The following is a 19,196-nucleotide window of genomic DNA, read 5'->3' on the forward strand; positions in this document are numbered from 1 at the left end:
TACATTAAGAGCCGTTTGAGAGTCGAAAGAGCCGGCTTTCTGAAATGTATTCAAATTATTTCACGGACCCCCATGCTATGGTTTTTCAGACCCCCAGGGGTCCCAGGACCCCACTTTGAGAACAACTGAGCTAGAGTATGGTAATTGAGCCAAGTGTACCATAAAACATAAACAATATACCCCCGTTTTCAGTGAATGCATGATTATGAAGTGAAGGAGAAAAGATGTGAAAAAAGTTGCACAGTGTCGCTGTCTTTTCCAGCACACCGGGCACTCAACTTTCAATGAATGGGGATGTGTTTTGTTAATAGGGTCAGGTCAAACGCAGCCATGTTGGAATAATTTTCAAGGACTATATGTGATTTTCCAGGACATTTTACTTTTTCTCCCATTTTCCAGGTGTTTTCCAGTACTGGAAAACTGGTCAACTGTTTGCCAGGTTTTCCAGGACGTGTGGGAACCCTGAAATATGTTTTGAGTAGTTTCTTAAAGCTGTCAACAGACTTGGCAGACCTTGAGGGAGCAGATTCCAGAGGGAGGGGGCGTAGATGGAAAAAGCACGGTCACCTTTTGTTTTATAGTTAGAGCGGGGATGGATAGAAGGCCGAGATTAGATGATCTGAGTGGACGAGGGGTGGAATAAGGGACGAGAGGTTTGAAAATGTAACTGGGGGCGAGACCATGCAGAGCTTTGTTTGAGGTTAGAAGGATCTTTAAATTGATTCTGAATTTAACGAGAAGCCAGTGGAGTGATGCAAGAACAGGGGTGATATGGGATTGACGGCTGGTGCAAGTTAATAATCTGCCATCTGCATTTTGGATTAACGGTAAGTGGTGTAGAGATGATTGAATTTGGCAGGTGTAAAGGGAATTGCAATCATCTAAGTGTGAGAAAATGAAAGTATGAATTAACGTGTCGAGGTCAGAAAGAGAAAGCATTGGTCTGATTTTGGCTATACTTCAGAGCTGCAGGAAACAGGAGTGGATGAGTTTGGAGATATGATGGTCGAAAGTCATGTGCTGGTCAAAAGTGATTCCTAGATTTATTGGAGTCCTCGTCGCTGGTTCAACCCCCGGCCACGACCATATGCTGCACTCTCTACTCCCCACATTTCCTGTCTCTCTTCAGCTGTCCTATCAATAAAGTCGAAAAATGCCCTTTAATATAATTTAAAAAAAAAAAAAATATATATATATATATATATATATATATATATATATATAAGTTCAGTTTATGATGAGGCCTCACATGATTGGTCTAAATACCAAAGTTTAATTGATCTCAAGCTCAGATTTCTGCCTTCACTTCAGAGCCCTGCTAATGTCCAGAGGGATCAACTCGTCTGTCCCTTAAACTGCTTGACTACACTTGATCAAAATAATAAATGTATTACACTTTTAAAAAAGACATGAACTACATGTTATATATTTTTTCATTATTACCACTTCTATTCATTATAATAGTTATGAACTGGTATGATTACATTTTCTTTTAATTGACTGTGTAACAGAGCCATTCATACATTCACGTCACACAGGATAATAATGATAATAATGATCCTTTACTTACAGAATCCAGATTGGGGACGTTGAGGAAGAACTCAGGGTAAGAATAGGACACTCCAACATTATTTACTGTTGACAAAAAGAGATAACAGCATTGATTCATCTGAAATACTATAACCACATTCTGTGTTTGAGACACAGGGTGTTATTCCTCTTTGTAATCTTAAGAGGGCAGCAAAGGGCTGAAAAAGCCAAAGGATAAATGAACCTCAGTAATTACATGAAAAGTGCATTAAACAGCATTCCTGATGTCTGCAGGCCTCGACTTTGACTGAATCTGCAATCTTCTGTTTTACTCCATTTTATGAAACGTGATGTTGCAGCTGCTGCACACTAAACCAAAACCTGCCAGGACAAATCCAACCTCATGATTATATGAAATGCTTGTTTATCATACTGTATCATAATTTACATTCTTATCAGCAAAGCATCTGCTGCATGCTTACCCAGAACTCCAATCTCCAATCCTTGAAGTCCATCTTCAATCTTGGAGTAGATGTCAACAGCACTGAAGTCTGCGGCGATGGTTTTGGTCTCCACACCACATTTGCTCTCTGAGGACACAGACAGACACTTTTTTACTTATATACATATATATATAATTTATAAACGAACACACAGTTAAGAAAACCTGAGGCCTGTACTATAACTACAGGGTTAACTTACGGGTTAACTTCCGGGTTAATTTCAGAGTTAACTTCAGGGTTAACTTCAGGGTTAATTTCAGGGTTAATTTCAGGGTTATCAGAAGGTGATTCTTCTAACTGGAGGTAGATCATCACAGTGACTCCTCCTGAACACCCCACATGCCTCTGAGCAGGTTATACTCTGGATAAGAGATCATTTCAAACCACGCACTGAGAGCTGATTAGAGAGTGGAGGAGGCAGAGAGACCCACAGGACACTTTGTCTACCGATTAGATTTCACATCTGAAAATATTAATGGAAGTTATTGCTGTCCTGGTATCATCCTTCAACAGACTAAGGTAGGCTTATGCCTGAGCCTTGATGTTTTTGGACTTATTAGATGTAAGATGATGCGTGCATATTGCTTCAAATCATCTTTCATATTAATTTTTTTTATCTCCCTTCTGCTCCTTTGTTACCGTCGGGGCAGTAGCTGAAATATTACGTCTAAAACTTTTCATAAAAAAAATAATCAGAGCAGCAAATCAGTGCAAGGAGGTGTCAGTCGGATCTAGTGGCACCATTAAAAAGAGGGTGATACAAGAAGCCCAATTTGTGCCTCATGCTTGTTGTTTTTTCATTTTCTGCCACTTTTTCTAACATTTTGTGAACGCACCTGTGTTGATATTAGTCTGGATAATGTGTTTCACTTCCTCATACTTTTCTAATATCACAAGTTGCTGTGAGACTGTAAAATATAAAGATCTGATGTAGGGCTGGGCAATAATTCAATAACCATAATTATCGTGATCTAATTTTTCTCAATATAGATATAACAAATGTTCGATACAAATTTGACATATTTAAACACCTGTAATCCATAGTAACCTCAAAAGGTAGTGCACTACTCACAACAATACTGTATAAACTCATACAGTGTACAATGTGATGTATCTTGGTTTTAAATTTAAATCAAAATATGTAAATTATCTCAACCTGAGAAAAATAAGAATCTAAAAACTAAAACGTCACAAAAATCTAGTCTTACACAAAAGAAAGTGCAAGGAAGTTAGCACCGTCAAAAATGAGGGATTCGAGAAGCTCATCAGAGAACTAAATCCAGATACAAGCTAACAAACCGTCTCATCTCTTAAACTTTAAAAAATCTGCCTTTAAATGTAATTTATTGTGATAATTATTGATATTGACTGATATGAAAATTATTATCATGATAACAACTTTTTCAATATTACCCAGCTCTAATCTGATGTAATGTTTGTGATTAATGTTGTGTTTCATTAGAACATGCTCACAGTAACTCTGGCTTTGACTTATCCAGCATGCTTAACGTGGTCTCTCAAGAACTCAAAAGAAACCACACGGGTATGTTGAACTGGCTTTGTAGTACAGGCCTTAGGATGATGTGAGAACACTGATGTTTGTCGCCAGGTCAGAGAAACTGGATCATAAGAACAAGAACTAACTAGGAGGCTAAGAGCTACAGCACAGCTTCTTCCTCACAGCTGTAATTATAACCTCCCTGCACACACACTTTCTTACAGCTGCACACAACATGCTGGACATTATGCACTCTATGTGCACTTCACAACAATCTGCTCAGAAATGTGATATCTGCACTTTAAGCCTGCTGATGCCATTCATTTCATCTATATTTTTATGACACACTCAATTATTCATGCTCATTGTTATTTAGCCCTGTTTCATCTTGTTATTGAATTTACCCCTTCTGTTTAGCTCATAATGTCATGTATTATTAATTTATGTGACACTGTTGGCCTGAAGAATCACATTTTGTTGAATACCTACAGTGACAATCCAGCCTCCTATGTCTTATGTCATTGTTTGTTACTTTGATGACGATATCAGGGGTGGTTAATCAATAATAAACACATATTGAAGTCTGTGCTCTGGTCATGAATATGTGTTTACTACATGTGGTCTTTCCTGAATCTAAAATGATCCACAGCGGCAGAAGTTCTGCTCTTTTTAACTACGAGACCGTTCACAATTTCCCTCGCTCATCTTTCCCTCCTCAGCCGTCGTGCTAGATAACCTTGCAGTCACCAAATTGATACTAATTAATCTGAGGGTAATTGACGGCTGGCTGGGGCTTTATCTGATTCTGCAAATGGTGTTACTGCACTGTGCTCATGTAAACATAGGGTGCATATATATGCAGTCTTTAGGATGTGTTTAACATGCGTCTTCATATCCTGGTGTCAATTAATACGTGATGTTCTTGTGCAGCTCTATTTCTAACTAAGAGTCACTTGGAAAGAGGAAGAGCAGAGCAGTGGGGAAATAAAATCCTTCTTCATCAATGAGGATATCCCTCCCTCAAGAGGAAGCTTTCATTTAATTGGACAGATTCACTTTCAGCTCCAGCAGGAGGTTTTACTGCCTCATAACCAAAAGCATCAAGAGACCTGCTGGCTCTCCTCTCAATAAAAAGATCACTTGTGAAAGACATGTAATTCAATGCAATATCATTTAGTCCGTACTCATGTCGGCCCATCAGACTCTTCAGCAGATATATATGGGAGCAAAATTTCAGGGTTGGGATAAACAAGGCCTTAAAGCTGCATGTTTTCTAAAGACTGAACTTGGGTCTTGGACCTTTCATTCGGAACCCTATATTAGTTTTGTGCACTTGCCTACAGCTGCTGTTGATTTCCCTCAACTGTATAGAGTGTCATACATTTGACTGATGGTGTAAAGAGATAAGTATTCAAATTCAAATTCAAAAACATGTTATTAGTCCCCAAGGCGCGATTCAAAGGCCTCAGAGCAGTAGTGTAAAGAGGAAAACAAAAACGTGCTATGGATGAAGGTGGACAGAGATCGGTCGGTGTTTCGGTTAAAAGAGTGACTCTGTTAACTGTTGACATCCCTCTCTAATGTCTTTAGATTATCATTTCATACTTATCTGATGAGAAAATGTTGACATTTTAATAAAAAACGAAACTATTAGCATTCCCGAGGACTCCTTCTGTGTTTCAAAAGCTGTTGTAAACTTGATACTGAGACACTCAGCTGAAGGTCTCCAGTTTATAGGGTCACTCTTAATACTGCAACGACGGGAGCTGATAGATGCATTCCCAGCAGACTCAGAGAAGACGACTGTGACACAGCTACTCAACCCAAGTGAAGCACATTTATGTGTAAAATTAATGTTGGCGGCAAATGAAATAATAACTGCAGTAACTCTACCAATCAGAAACGTTCAGGATTGCAGGCCCTGCCCCTTAAAGTTTCTGGACATTTGAAAAGTACTATCCCCCAAGCAGGGGCTTTTCAGGGTTGTTTTTTCTACCCCAGAACTAAATTTAGACCCTGGTTCCTGTGGTCCAAAAGCACATGGTTCCTCAAAAAGTCCCTGGTTCCTGGGGAAAGTTCCTGTGGTCAAAAAGCACCATAGGGCAAACATACACTACTAGTCAAAAGTTTGGACACACCTTCTCATTCAACGGTTTGTATTTATTTTAATTATTTTCAACATTGTAGATTAATACTGAAGACATCAAAACTATGAAATAATATGGTTTTGCCATAATATGGATTACAACAGTAGTCAAATAGGGCTATCCACTGTGTACTAACCCTACCTCTGAACGACACAACTGATGGTCTCAAACACATTAAGAAGGCAAGTTACTCCATAAATGAACTCTTGACAATGCTCATGTTAATTAGAAACCATTCCAGGAGACCACTTCATGAAGCAGACTGAGAGAATACCAAGAGTGTGCAAAGCTGTCATGAAGGAAAAAGGGGGCTACTTCACAGAATCTAAAATATAAAACATATTCTGCTTTGTTTAACACTTTTTTGTTCATTAAATAATTCCATATATGTTCTTTCATAGTTTTGATGTCTTCAGTATTAATCTACAGTGTTTCACATAATTAAAATAAATACAAACCCTTGAATGAGAAGGTGTTTAGACACTGGGTGGATAAAGTGATCCAGATGAGTAAAGTGAACATAGTGCTTAAGAATAGCGGGGGGGGATAAACATGTGAACAGCGTATAAAAATACAGAATTAATAAAGTGGTTACAGTGTATGTTGAACAATAGTGCAATGTAAATATGTATATATTAGCTGTATGAGATTAGCTTAGACTGAATGAATATATAAAGTGGTTTTAGAGCAATGAGAGAAGATAGTACAAGTGGGAGGCAATTAAGGTGCATGGACACATTAAGTAGAGTTCACAGCTTAAAGAGTGTGTTTTCTAGGCAGCTGGTAAAGAGGGGGTTAAAGTGAGGTTTTTTTTTAGTGTGTATGTATTGAGAGTATTTCACTTTAATTTTTCATGAAATTAGTCCACAAAGATTTTCATATTCTATAAATTCCCCAAGACTGGTATCATTTGTGTTCTGTGTTTATTTTGCATTTTGAACAAATGCAATGAATACATAAAATACTCACTGATCGCTTTGGATACATCATCCAGCCTCTCCTGAGAGCGGCTGATCAGCACGATGGAGAAGCCTCTTCGGGCAAGCTGCAAACATAACATAACATAACATAACATAACATAACATAACATAACAACAGAATAAATAAACAAGACACGTGCATGGACACACACTGATCACAGGCGGCATGACATTGCTCTCTTCTCAAACTGGTATAAAATTTAAAACATTTCACACTAAAGGGGTCAACGTAGCAGGTGAACAGTTCTAGTAGTCTTTTTGTAGATAACATAATGAGAAGTTTTTCACTTGTTAAGTTGGTTTAGTATTTTTAGTGACCCCTAAAACAGATTTTGTCTGTAATCCTCCTTCTTTAAACTCTGACCTTTCTTTAATACCGGCCATTTGTGAACATTTGTATATTCAGGTCATTGCTTGCAGTCGCATTTTTCTTGAGTCTGTGCTTTTACAGATTTATTCATTCAAATCCACACCATCAAGCTGCAAGGGAAAATAACTATGCATGAGCGTCTGTCTGAACTTTTTCTTCAAGAGAAAGGTTTTATTAACGGGGGGCCTGTCCCTGTAAGACAACATTTGGTAGCTGATCAGATAATAAAAGTCAGATAGCATTGCTAAATGGCTACTTTGAATTCAGACTGGATTTACTTTATTGGATCTGAAAAACTAACTTGCAGAGCACAATTGACAGAAGCTGAGATGCCAGACTCTGAAAAATAAAGAGATATGACTTGAATATAAAAACATTCTTCACAGAAATAACAGGTACAAATCAAATGTACGAGTTTTCAGAACTAGACAATCGTAAAAATGTATTCTAAAACAGACACACGGACTCTGAAGAAAGAGAACTTATTCTGAGCGCATCTTTGCAAAGGATTCAGTGACTGCGTTTACATGGGAGTCAGGTTTTCATCAGGACGTTTAATGATCACATTTTCTGTGAATGTTAACATCATATCTAAGGTGAGACCCTTAACCTGGTTTTCAGGAACTGAATTCTGCTACCTGTTGAACAACAAAAGAAAACAGGAATCTGTGGCATGTCTACACCCTGTACCAGTTTCTGACAGCTGCGATTACCTGCACAGGTGCAGCCTCAGGCAATTGACTCATCAGTAAAACATACATGTCGGCAGCAACAGGAGCATCTTACATCTGGAGCGATGAACATGCATATTCATATGAAAGTTTTCTCATGATGAATCCTATCATCATCCTATCAAACCTGTGGCCGCTGGGATGAGGACTGTAGTCTATTGGGTGCACACTTAGACCACTGGGCCAATGTTTAATATACTGTATGCTGTTGCTCTTTTCTTCTCTTGCTGGAAATGAGTCGGATACACCATATCTGCAGCAGGATGTTGGCGTTTAATAATGTCTAACCTGCAATAAGCCACAGCCGTCTCAATTTGATCAGATTTCTAAATTGCAGCAGGTTTTATCAGGCGCCTGAGAGAACTAAATATAGCGATCAGGATCTTGGATACAAGTATTTCTCATGTATACAGGGATATGAATGACCAGCTTTCTATGTGCGCATTTAAACACCATGTCCTGAATGTGATCAAAACCAGGATAAGGCTCATCGAGCCCATGTAAACACACAATGTGTCTGACAGAACAAGGCAGCGACACCGTGTAACTGTGCTCCTCTGCTGTTTGGGTCAGAAGTCTGAGATTTTCTTACCTCTTCAGCGTAGGCTTTTCCAATCCCATCAGTGGCTCCTGTCACAACTAGAGGGGGGGAGGGAGTGGGGGGGGGCAGAGGACAGAGAGAATAAATTAGCACAATAAAGTATGTCAGTCAAACAGGGAAGCACAAAAAGATAATCTCCTTATTCTGAGGGTTTTCCCCACATGAACACAAAAATGAGACTCAGTTGAATTTATGTTTTGGACCAGGGGTTCCCAAAGTGTGTGTCGGCACCCCTTAGGGGTTTGCGAGGCACAAATGGGGGGTCGGGAGATGTCTTCCAGAATGTTTTTTTTTTATTATCTAAAAATATTAAATCCTACACATTATAGTAAAAATATCGACAAAAGTAGTAGCTAAACTTCAAATAAGACCTTGACATTAGAAAATGTAATGAGTTTTCTGCCTTTTTTTTGGCCAGATGACTCCTTAGTTTAGGGTTAGTGAACAGTTCATTATCAAAAGCATCAGTAGCAGCAGGTTAATTCATAACAGCACAGGTAACACAGCCACATGCTCATATAGGTGGGCTAATTTTCTGCAAACCAGTTAAATGAAGAAACATTAAATTACTTTGAGGAACAGTGGGGGTCGCAAGACTTTGGCACCCATATTTTTGGGGTCGCGGGCAGAAAAGCTTGGGAACCCCTGTTTTAAACTGCCAAGAGCAAGTTGTCCTTTCATGTTTTCCTTTATCATCGATCAATATTAAGAGTCGTTCAAAACCTTGTTAAAAAAAACCCAGACTAAAACTGGACAAAAGTATGTGGACAGCGGTTTATGCATATTTTTACCCTCACATTAGGAGTTTGAGAGTACAGATAGTTTCCTCATGTTCAGTCTATATCTAGATTTATATTTGACCTTTAATTTGAGTTGTGATTTAAGAGACTTTCATGCCTTTTGTTTGCCTCTAAACTAGAGATCATCTCACTTGAGCGTGTTATGGACAGAGCATAAATATTTTTAAGACATACCTAGTCTCACGTTTAACTGAGTTTTATTCTTACAACAGTTATATTTCACCTTACTTTATTAAATAATTCATTTCATTATTTATCATCTAGTTCAAAATTGAGTCACTTCTTATTTTATTTTATTTATTTATTTTAAGTATAGTATCTTATTTTCTTTTCATGGTTTAATATTTTAGTGTTTTATCATCTAAAAATGTATTTTATTTTGGTGAGTTTAGTTTCCTGCATTGAGTTTTAACATCTAATGTTTCCTCCAGTGTTTCCTCATTAAGACATTATGAAAGCATTTCCCCAGTTCGTTTAGCAACTTCTTTTTTATCTTAATTTTAATTTTATCTATTCTATTTTTTTTGTTTTTATTATCAATGATGCATATACTGTGTTCTTAACCTTAGGATTGTGGGGGAGAGGTTGGAATTAGGATGGGAGGGTCCTTATTTTTTTTATTTTCATATATATCTTTTTTTTTTTTTTATTCTATTTTAAGTTGTTTTTATGTAAATCCCTTTGTGTTGCAATGTCATTGTATGAAAAGTGCTTTATGAATAAAGTCTGATTTATTGATTAGAATAGTTTCTTTACAGAGGACATACATGCATCTTAAAACATTGAAACTGGGGATGTGTTTTCCTGCTGTGTGTAAACAGGCCAATCATTTTTCATGATTTAAATCCAGATGAAGCCAAATAACAGAGGAAAACAAATGATATCCCTGCCAAAACTGAGGAGTGTTAGCCTCCATATAAACAGACAAAGAGCGCCACCTAAAGGTTATTTTTCCTCAACAAAATAGGATGATAAAGATGTTTGAGTAGTGGACAGTTTGACTGACAGGTGAAAAGCAGAGGATATAAACCAATAACAGCAACGCATGGAAAGCTTCAATAAAAAAATACAAATAATGGACTCTCATAGGTCGAGGGCTGAATGTCAGAGCAGACAGATGTTCTGCCGGACGGAGAACATGGAGAGCAGCTGAGGTGAATAAGGAGGACAAACAGAGAGACAGGGAGGGAGGGAGCAGGAAAGTTAGGTCCTCTCTGTCATCGGTGGCAGTCGAGCGAGCGGATGCCCTGGAACTGCCTGGCACAAACAGCAGCAGCAGCAGCAGCAGCAGGGGTCTATTTATAGCAACTCCCATCTTTCAGAGGAATCTATTCATCACACCTCTAGCTAAATATAACAATAAGTGGAAGAGAGTCAGGCTGTTACAATATGTCCCTGTGTACCCTCTGAAGCCTGCTTACTTACTTTAACCTCTCTTGTGTGTTTAGGGGTCAGTTTGTTGTGTGGAATTATTCTGCCTTTATTATCAAATTGTTGTTTGGAGGTTCTTTTGAGCACTTGAAATGGGAACAATGGAGAGAGAGTTGGGTCAAAGTGCCTCAGTCAGACTTCATGCAGTAAGCGGTGCAGCTTCCGGGGTCCGCTAGAGGAGCTAAGTCAAATAAGGATTACAGCACTATGAAGCAAAGCAATTATTGACAGTGCTTTGGTGGTATTTTTGCAATTAGATGTCTGTTGTCAACTTAGTGCAATATCATGACTTCTCCTTCTTTATTGAAGTTAGTACGTGTTTTAATGCTGGAGAAGACAGCTAAATGAAGACTGTTCAGCCTAAATACTTAGAGGTAAATGGCTGAGTTTGAAGTTATCCCGATGACTATTAAGTGTATGATAGAATTAATTACATTGATAAGATTGCAAATATACACATTTAATAGCATTGTGTACTCAGGGATGCACGATATTGGATTTTTTGCCGACATCCGATATGCCGATATTTTACAACTCATTTAGCCGATTACCGATATCAATACCGATATCTTTTTCCGCACACCTAATTGCAGAGATCATCAATTCTCTTATCAATAACTCTTATCACATTTGTTATGTAATATTCATTTCTTGTGCAAAATAAAACTGCATATTTATTTACAATTGCTTTCAAACAAAATTCATACAAAAAGATACATCCTACTTAAAACTTTGATGATGCTCTCCCTGAGACAATCATAACAATACCAACAACCAGGGCAAATTTGGCAAATTTCAAATTTGACATAGTAAGTAAACCTAACCTCTGTTCACAGGGAACATGTGAAAAGTACAACTGTACAGCAATTAAACCCAAATTAAATAATCAAATGTGCCTAAATTAGTCAGCTACATACCTTACAGACAGCTGCTTAAATTCAAATTTAACTTAAGACATGAGCCCAACATGTGTGCAGCAGCTCATTATTTTATCGGTTAATTATACAGGTGGATATCAGCGTGTTGGCCAATATCCGATAGTTCATTTTAAAGTCAATACCGATAATCTGCCGATAATATCGTGCATCCCTATACTCAACCGGTCCGTGCTGCTGTGTTACTTGATGACGTAATGTGTTGCAGGAGAAGATGCTCAAAGCATTAAAGTGTTTTTCCTGTAAGACTCTCTGGTTTTAAGCAGGGATTGGCAATGATTAGCGAATATTCAAATATTCATTCACTTAGTAAAAATCGAAGTTACTTTGAATATTTTCTCATTTTAAAAGTAAATTTTTCATCGTTTTCCCCTGTGCCTGGGGGGGATGATTATTGGAATAATCGTCAAATAGCTGCCAACGATTATTCAAATAATATTTTGGCTTGAAATGCCCATCCCTAGTTTTAAGCCATTTGCTTTTGCATTCATTTCATCACATTTTAAGACCTGAATCACATTTTAAGACCTGAAAAACGGTACAACTTCCACTTGTACTGGAGATATTTTGATAGATGGAGGAACTATTTTGTTCATGACAAGTAGTCAAATAAAAGTCAATAGTTGAGCTTTCAATAAAGTCTAAATTAATGTCAATACCAAATTTTGTCAGTTTAGTGCATCTTTAAAAACCTTGCCCTTTAACAGGAAACCTAAAATATTTAATGTCTAATATTTTAATGTATCTTATTTTACTGAGCAGTGCACACCTGATCAATGCTTTCATAAAATGTTTGTGCTATTGTTCCTACAGCGTCTAACACAAACATCTCTGCAGAGGAGATACGGTTTGTTTCAAGAAAACACTTCCGGTATTATGACGAAACTATTCATTCTTTCCTTTCTCATCGGTCTATCTGCCTTTCGCTGTACCCATGTCCCCTTTTGTGTGATCTTCCTGAGTACAGATGATGCCGAGGTGCCGAACATCCTCCGGGGCAGCAGCCGAACCAAACAGAAGGGAGAGAGAGAGGGAGGGAAGAGGAGAGAAAATGACAAACACGAACATGGGGGATCCTGGGGGCAACTAAAAATAGCACAGGGAAGAGGGGGGCAGAGGAGAGGGTGATGGAGAGTCGGCAGGCACGGTGATGAAGAAAACATAGGCCGGGTTATTTTTAGCTGTTTTAAGAATGAACTGTTTTGCAGTCGGAACAGAAAAAAAAGCTTTTACAGCTGAGTGCATGTTCCCTTCAGTCAAATAAAACAAGCTCTATTTTAGGAAGTGCTGTCTTCTGAAAAAAGTGGGTTAGACTGGCTCGCTGTGCTCGTGGTTGTCTTACAGTGTGTTGCAATTTAGAAGGTGGATTTGTTAGCAAACATCATTTTAGAGTTGACAATAACTAAATAACTGGGAATAAATAAACCCCTTTGTATCTTCAGTTCACCCAAGAAGACATGATGAGGATTTTACAAACTTCTGAATTTTTAAATACTGGTGATGTCTACATATTCAGTTCATCCCACCAACAACTGAAATCAATGTGTAGGCATGTGTGGATTCAACTTGGGGATGATGTGGTATGTTGACAAAACTATACTGACAGAAAAGCCAGTCAAGGCCATTGCTATATTGCTTTACTGCTGTACTACCTGGATGTAAACAAGCACAGATGACGGATGGTATCTTGTATTGCAGCATTTGGGTTAAGAAAATTAGGACTAAGTTGTTTAAAGGCTGTGTCTGGTTAAACTGGGATACTCAACCAGAGTAACATGTCACCAGCACAGGCATGTAGATGTAAACCTGCAAGGACAGAAGGCTGGTGGTGCTAGCTCTGCTAACTTTAGTCATACTCCAATTTGACATGTTTACTTGCAGACTCTGTGACCATTAGTGATCGTTTAGTCGTGTTAAATAAACTGTGCTCAATTTTGACCGTCTCCTGTGTGTCTTCCTAAGAGAGTCAGTTAGTCGAATATTAATTTCCTTTTAAACAACTAAGAAATTAGTCGCTTAGGAACATCCCCTGACTTAAAAAAAAAACCTTGTATGTTTGAAACTTTGCAAATGTTTGATTCTTTGTGTTTCTCTTCTGCTTCCCAGGAAAATGTATCTTTGTGTTTTTAATTACTGCTCACACAAAAATAAGATATAAAAGAGGCACTTTTGAGCTCTGGAAAATACATCAGTGATGTTTTACCAATTCCTGTGGGGTTTTTTGTTTTGTTTTGTATTGACTTTTTTTTTCTTTTTTTTTTTAAATTGAATGTAGATTATTTAATAAAGCAAACAAACTTATGTTGCAGCCATAATGTGAAACAGCTTTGCACCAGTCACAGGTGGAACCATTAAAACAACGTCACTGGCAAAAAAGGCCAGGATAATATCTTACACATCATATTTTGGAAAAGTAAAAATGTCTAGCCTTGTCAAAAACAGGTATATATTATTTTGTTTTACATGCAGGTTTTAACTAATAGCATGTTTATCACCAAAGTTTCAAAGGAAATGGAGGAAGCAGACTCCAAATGTTTAACATTTTTTAATCGGAATGTCTACAGTTTATATTAGTATTGCTATGTCTATTATAATGTAATAAACATGTACAATGTTACATATTATATCATATATATATTCTTATTTCCATAAAATTATATTTGAGTTATGTATTATAAATGTAAACTGGACATTGTTCCAGTATAATAAGGAATGTAGCATCAGAGTGCCATTGATTCTGAAGCCCCTACAATGCTTCTCTGTTCAGATCTTCCACAGACTCTCTTTTCTTCTTCTTCTTCTGCTACTTCTTTTGCTACTTTCTCTCCCTCTCTTGCTCTCACACAACGTGAGACTTGGGTACCAGTGAACCAGAATCCTGATAATCTTACGTCACATTTATGAATGGCTCGAGTCCTAGTTACATAATCAGTGCTCTCATCAAGTCCACTTCACTGAGACAAACTTTGTGAATGAAAGCGGCAGCTGAGGCGAACTGGTTCCTTCGCCTCATTGGATATTCTGAATCACTTTGCATGTGTAATCTAAAAATAAAAAACCTGCGTGATGCTGCGTTCCATTTTTAGCCGCACACCAAAAGATCAAAGGCAACTGTGGCTCGCAACCTCAAAACATTTGGGTTTCTCTGGCAGACTGATGCGGCTGTGACTGCACATGACACTGTGAATCTAGACTCGGAATCAAAATGAGGAATACTGAGCAGCCAAGTGTGCAAGTACAAGGACAAAAATGCACGCACAATAATAGAGTGCAATATGTGTCTGCAAAACCGATCCAAACTTTAAAAGGTATTTCTTCATCTTCTTATTTCTGGGTGTTGTGCAATGTCATATAGCTGCATCCAAACAGACTTGTATATCTGTTCAAGCTACTGCATGTTTTTTATTTCTTCTGGAATCTTTGCAGTCATCTTCTTTTCAAAAAACTTCTTCTATGTGAGCGCTGACTGAATTCCGCACCATGCTGTGACCTTTGGACACCAGACTTCCCTACATTAAAGCAATCCCAGCAGTCTGTTCAAACTCCAAGGTTCAGTCAGAGAGCAGGCTGCACAGATGGACAGCATTCAGTCGGATATGATAATCCTCTCCAGCCGTAATCCAATCACAAGCTTTACATCTGATGACAAAGAGCTGACAATTTACAGCTAACTCCGTATGTCTTTTTAAATACGTACCGCAGAGTGATACAAGTGTCTGCTGCTGGATACGTCGCAATTATCAGAGTTAACCTATTGTGCAAGACGGTGTGCAACATGACTGAACAACACACGTGGTCCGTGAGATATGATTGGTCTGCTTCAATAGTCACTCTACTTCATACACCTTTAGAGTATGTTGCACTGCAAAACCAGATCTCTGCTTTAAATTCTAACTTTCAGTTTTAGTGGACGATGTCATAAAATAAGTTATCTAAATGTTTATTTTGTATCTCACTGAAGATTTGATGGATGCAGAATATAATAAACCCTTCCAATGCACAAAGCAGTAACCATTGCCTATTGACTATGTATTGTGATTATATTTAGCCTTAAACGGAGTATGTATCCAGGACAGAAGAGTTCTGTTTGGTGGTAAAGCATATTTTCTGTTTTGGAATGAAAATAAATCAGGGACTTTTTAAATTCCAACAGAGTCAGAGTGTCTGTAGCTTACAGGCCTCAGTTGCTCAATGGCCTGTTATCTGATAAAAAAATATTTTTTCATCTCAGACCAGAGAGACTGTACACTGAATTAAATATTTTAAAGCTATTTGATAAAAAAAGAGCTGTTTGTTGTTGCTACTATAAACCTAATGAAGATGTTTTTTATGTTTTGAGATGAATGTAAGGTGATGCAAAATTAAACCGCCACCTAGAAATGTGCAGTTAAACAAGTGGTGTGATGGTGGTGTGATGCAACCACTATATTTTTCAGCCAGAAGAGGTCAGTGAACAGTGCTTTAAAGATTGGCACTCAACACAAAGTGACCCAGGCTAAGTAAACAAAAACATGAAAATGGTTAACTAAAAAGCCTGAATAAAAAGATTCTGAATGATTAAAAATATGATGAGTTGATTTTTTTATGCTAATTTCTGATCATGTTGTTTTTTGTTGGTGTTTTTTAATTTCAATACATTTCTTTTCATACTTTATATATGTGGATGACAGATTAGTCATGTATTGTTCCTGTAGAGTTCTGATTATTGAGCTCATTATGACGCAGTTGAGTCTGTGTTGCTCAATGGCTTGAAGGATGACTGATATTTAACACGGAGGATGATTACAATGACAATAAACTGTAAGTGTAAGTGTAAGTAAGCAAGTAAAGTTTATTTATATGACACTGTTCAGAAGCGGAGGTTACAGAGTGCTTCACAATGAAATATTAAAAGACAAAAGAGAGATCACAGACAAATGGCATGTCTGTCTGTGTATTTCTGAAATTGTGTTAAAGTTAAATATGTTTCTTTGGGAACAGATATCAAATATAAACAAATATTTGGGAGTTTTGAATCATTTTAAAGAAATAAATATGATTAATAAACCTGAAAGATAACTTTAATAGCACTAAAAAGCCCTTACCGGTATGCAGGTTCAAGAGGATACTTATTTACACAAACTACCAAATATTTAAGTTATTCCATTCCTGTAGAAGAATAAAGGTGTTTGCAAGACAATAAAATTATTAAAGTCAAATTGACAAAAGCTAATGACAGTTTTTAACATTATTTATCCAATGAATATGTTGGAAATATTTGTTATCTTTATGTTCAGTGTAAATCTCGGTTGTGTTTGCAAATGTGTTCATGCGATTTAAACTCAATAAACCAAAACAAAATGACTGTTAACTTATTAGGGCTACTTTTTCCACACAGTTCACTCACCAGCCCATTTCCCCAGTCTGGTGGGTGACACGAGCCGTCCGTTCCCCAGCACCCACACCCTGATCCCGGTGAGCAGCCGGTACACGGAGCACACAGACAGCCAGGCCGCGGTCACAGCACCGAGCCAGAATAGCGGCGTCTCCAGCGCCCGTAACACTACTTCTCCTCCGGACAACATGCCTGCTCCACACACACCTCTGTCTGTAGTATCTGTCTTTACTAAGGCCCGGACTTGAACACCTTTCGTAGCATGAAATGCTCAAAGTGCAGGTACATGCGTCAAGTAGGATTCAGAATATTACTTCCGCGTTAGGCACTTCCGCATCAGCGTTAGGCTGCTTCTGATTGGTCCGTATTTATCTTCTTTTTATATTTCGAGAGCAGGATGCAAGAAACAAGCGCATTACTACCGCCTAGTGTTGCGGTCTCTCATATCTGCCACGAGTCCAGTATATAGTAAAATAAAAACCAAATATTTGTGTAATTTTTCCCACCAATATGTTGTATTTTATTTAAATTACGTTTTACTTTCCACCATGTCTTTGCAAACAAGCATTCATTTAATTCCCCCTGCAAAGTTATTTTATTAATGCTTATTGTTTTTTTCTAAACTGGGCATAACATAAGAAGTCACATATTTCTGTACTTACTTTAACATACACTTAATTGTTATCAGTTTGTTTTCAATCTAAAAATAGTCTACTGACACCTCATCCCAAAATATCTACAACCTTATTATTTCTTAACTATGTACATCTCTCATGCTCTGTCTACCTGCTATGTCTTCACTGGTTAAAACATGTGCATGATTTATTTTCAGAAATAGTAAACCTTTGCTATGTGTGAAAATACCTTTGCTCCACCTTCACCAGTACACCAATAATGAACCCTGCAAACAGGGATTTTACACTCCTGTTTATTATTGTAGTGGTTGCACATAAATATTTCACAAGTGCCTAGAATATTATTTTCTATTTTAAAATGCTACTTTAGTTTAAGACTGAGATAGTTCATATCTTGTACTCTTAAATGGGTGTTGAAGTCATTGTTATATTTGGGATTGACAGCCTCTGGGTTCTCATCATTCTGCCAGGATACTGTTTCACTTCTCCTACAATCCAATGACCCTTAGGTAAGTCTGTAAATATGAATGCATTATATATTCAATATATTAAGTGTTGTTGTAAAATCTGCAGGCTGTGTATCACCTTTGAGGAAAACACTTCATCAAAGAATAAGGTAGTACAATTTATCTTGATTGTGAAACTTTATACAGGATGCATTTACATCTGCTGGCTGTGTCAAGTTAAAATTCCCAAACAATTATGTTTTATTTGAGGTGGGCTTTTTTTTTTTATAATGTTGAAATATCTTATTTGAAATTGCATCAAAAAACTCCATTCTAAAATGTCAACCATTTATGATTTTATGTATAACATCCAAAATTAAACGTATTGTTTCAGGTGTGTTCTTAGTGTAATTGAGTTCATAGTATCTGTTCAATGAGAAATGACAGAGTAGGTTAAAACTGTGAGCTTTGTGTTTGTTTTGTTCAATGGAGATGCTTGGTATATTGTAAATAAAATCCATTTCAGTATTGTTGGAAAGGTTTCTTTTTATTGACTTGACATGTATCCCATCCTCACACTGATCATTTGTGAAAATGTCTTCAGCTTTGACAAAATGTGAGTCTAAAATCAGCAAAACTGTTGGTAAACAGCCTCAAAAAGATGTGTCTTTAATGATTGTTGTAAATTTGTTGCATGGTTTCAGAGATTTTCCCAACAACATAAATATCTGACAGATGTTTAGCCTTTACCACATCTGTTTTATTATTCCCTTTCATTTATATTTTATTTTATGGAAGTAATACGATATAATTGAATATAACTTGGTATACACACAAACATACACACGCATGCAGGGAGAGAGCGCAGTTCAGCCAAGTGGAGCAGACAGCAGCGGTCCATAATGTGAGAGTGAGCGTTACATAAGAGTGTTGCAGCTAAAAATAGAAATGCAGCAATGGTAAACAGGAGTCTAAACTGTTGGCTCGGAGCTTTCAAAGGAACCTGAATGAAATTCAGATTAAAGGGCCATCTCAACATAAACGGACCAGCTGATAGTCATGACTGAGAGAGCCTGCAGGCAGGTACAGTCTGCCTGATGTCCACGTGTGAGCCAGTGTGAGGCAGGAGGAGGAGGAGTGACGGTTAGCACTGTTGCATTCATAAAAGAAAATAAGAGGATTTGACTCGTTTCATTTCAAAAACATACTCAAAAA

The 19,196-nt window shown here is 37.5% G+C and overlaps 1 protein-coding gene across 2 annotated transcripts in view; it reads right to left on the minus strand.

Moving 5' to 3' along the window:
* The window catches only part of hsd17b12b (hydroxysteroid (17-beta) dehydrogenase 12b), a 35,646-nt gene extending 18,392 nt beyond the window's left edge, over nt 1-17,254 (minus strand). For both annotated transcript variants that reach the window (XM_034680452.1, XM_034680451.1), the window contains exons 1-5: nt 16,913-17,254; nt 8,352-8,398; nt 6,648-6,723; nt 2,013-2,120; nt 1,571-1,635 (exon numbers count right to left, since the gene is read on the minus strand). In XM_034680452.1, the coding sequence (XP_034536343.1) occupies nt 1,571-1,635; nt 2,013-2,120; nt 6,648-6,723; nt 8,352-8,398; nt 16,913-17,090 (474 nt within the window). In that variant the 5' untranslated portion in view covers nt 17,091-17,254. The remainder of the gene's footprint in view (nt 1-1,570; nt 1,636-2,012; nt 2,121-6,647; nt 6,724-8,351; nt 8,399-16,912) is intronic.
* Nucleotides 17,255-19,196: the final 1,942 nt, after the last annotated feature.

Source organism: Notolabrus celidotus, chromosome 3, assembly GCF_009762535.1.
Source record: "Notolabrus celidotus isolate fNotCel1 chromosome 3, fNotCel1.pri, whole genome shotgun sequence".
NCBI lineage: Eukaryota > Metazoa > Chordata > Actinopteri > Labriformes > Labridae > Notolabrus > Notolabrus celidotus.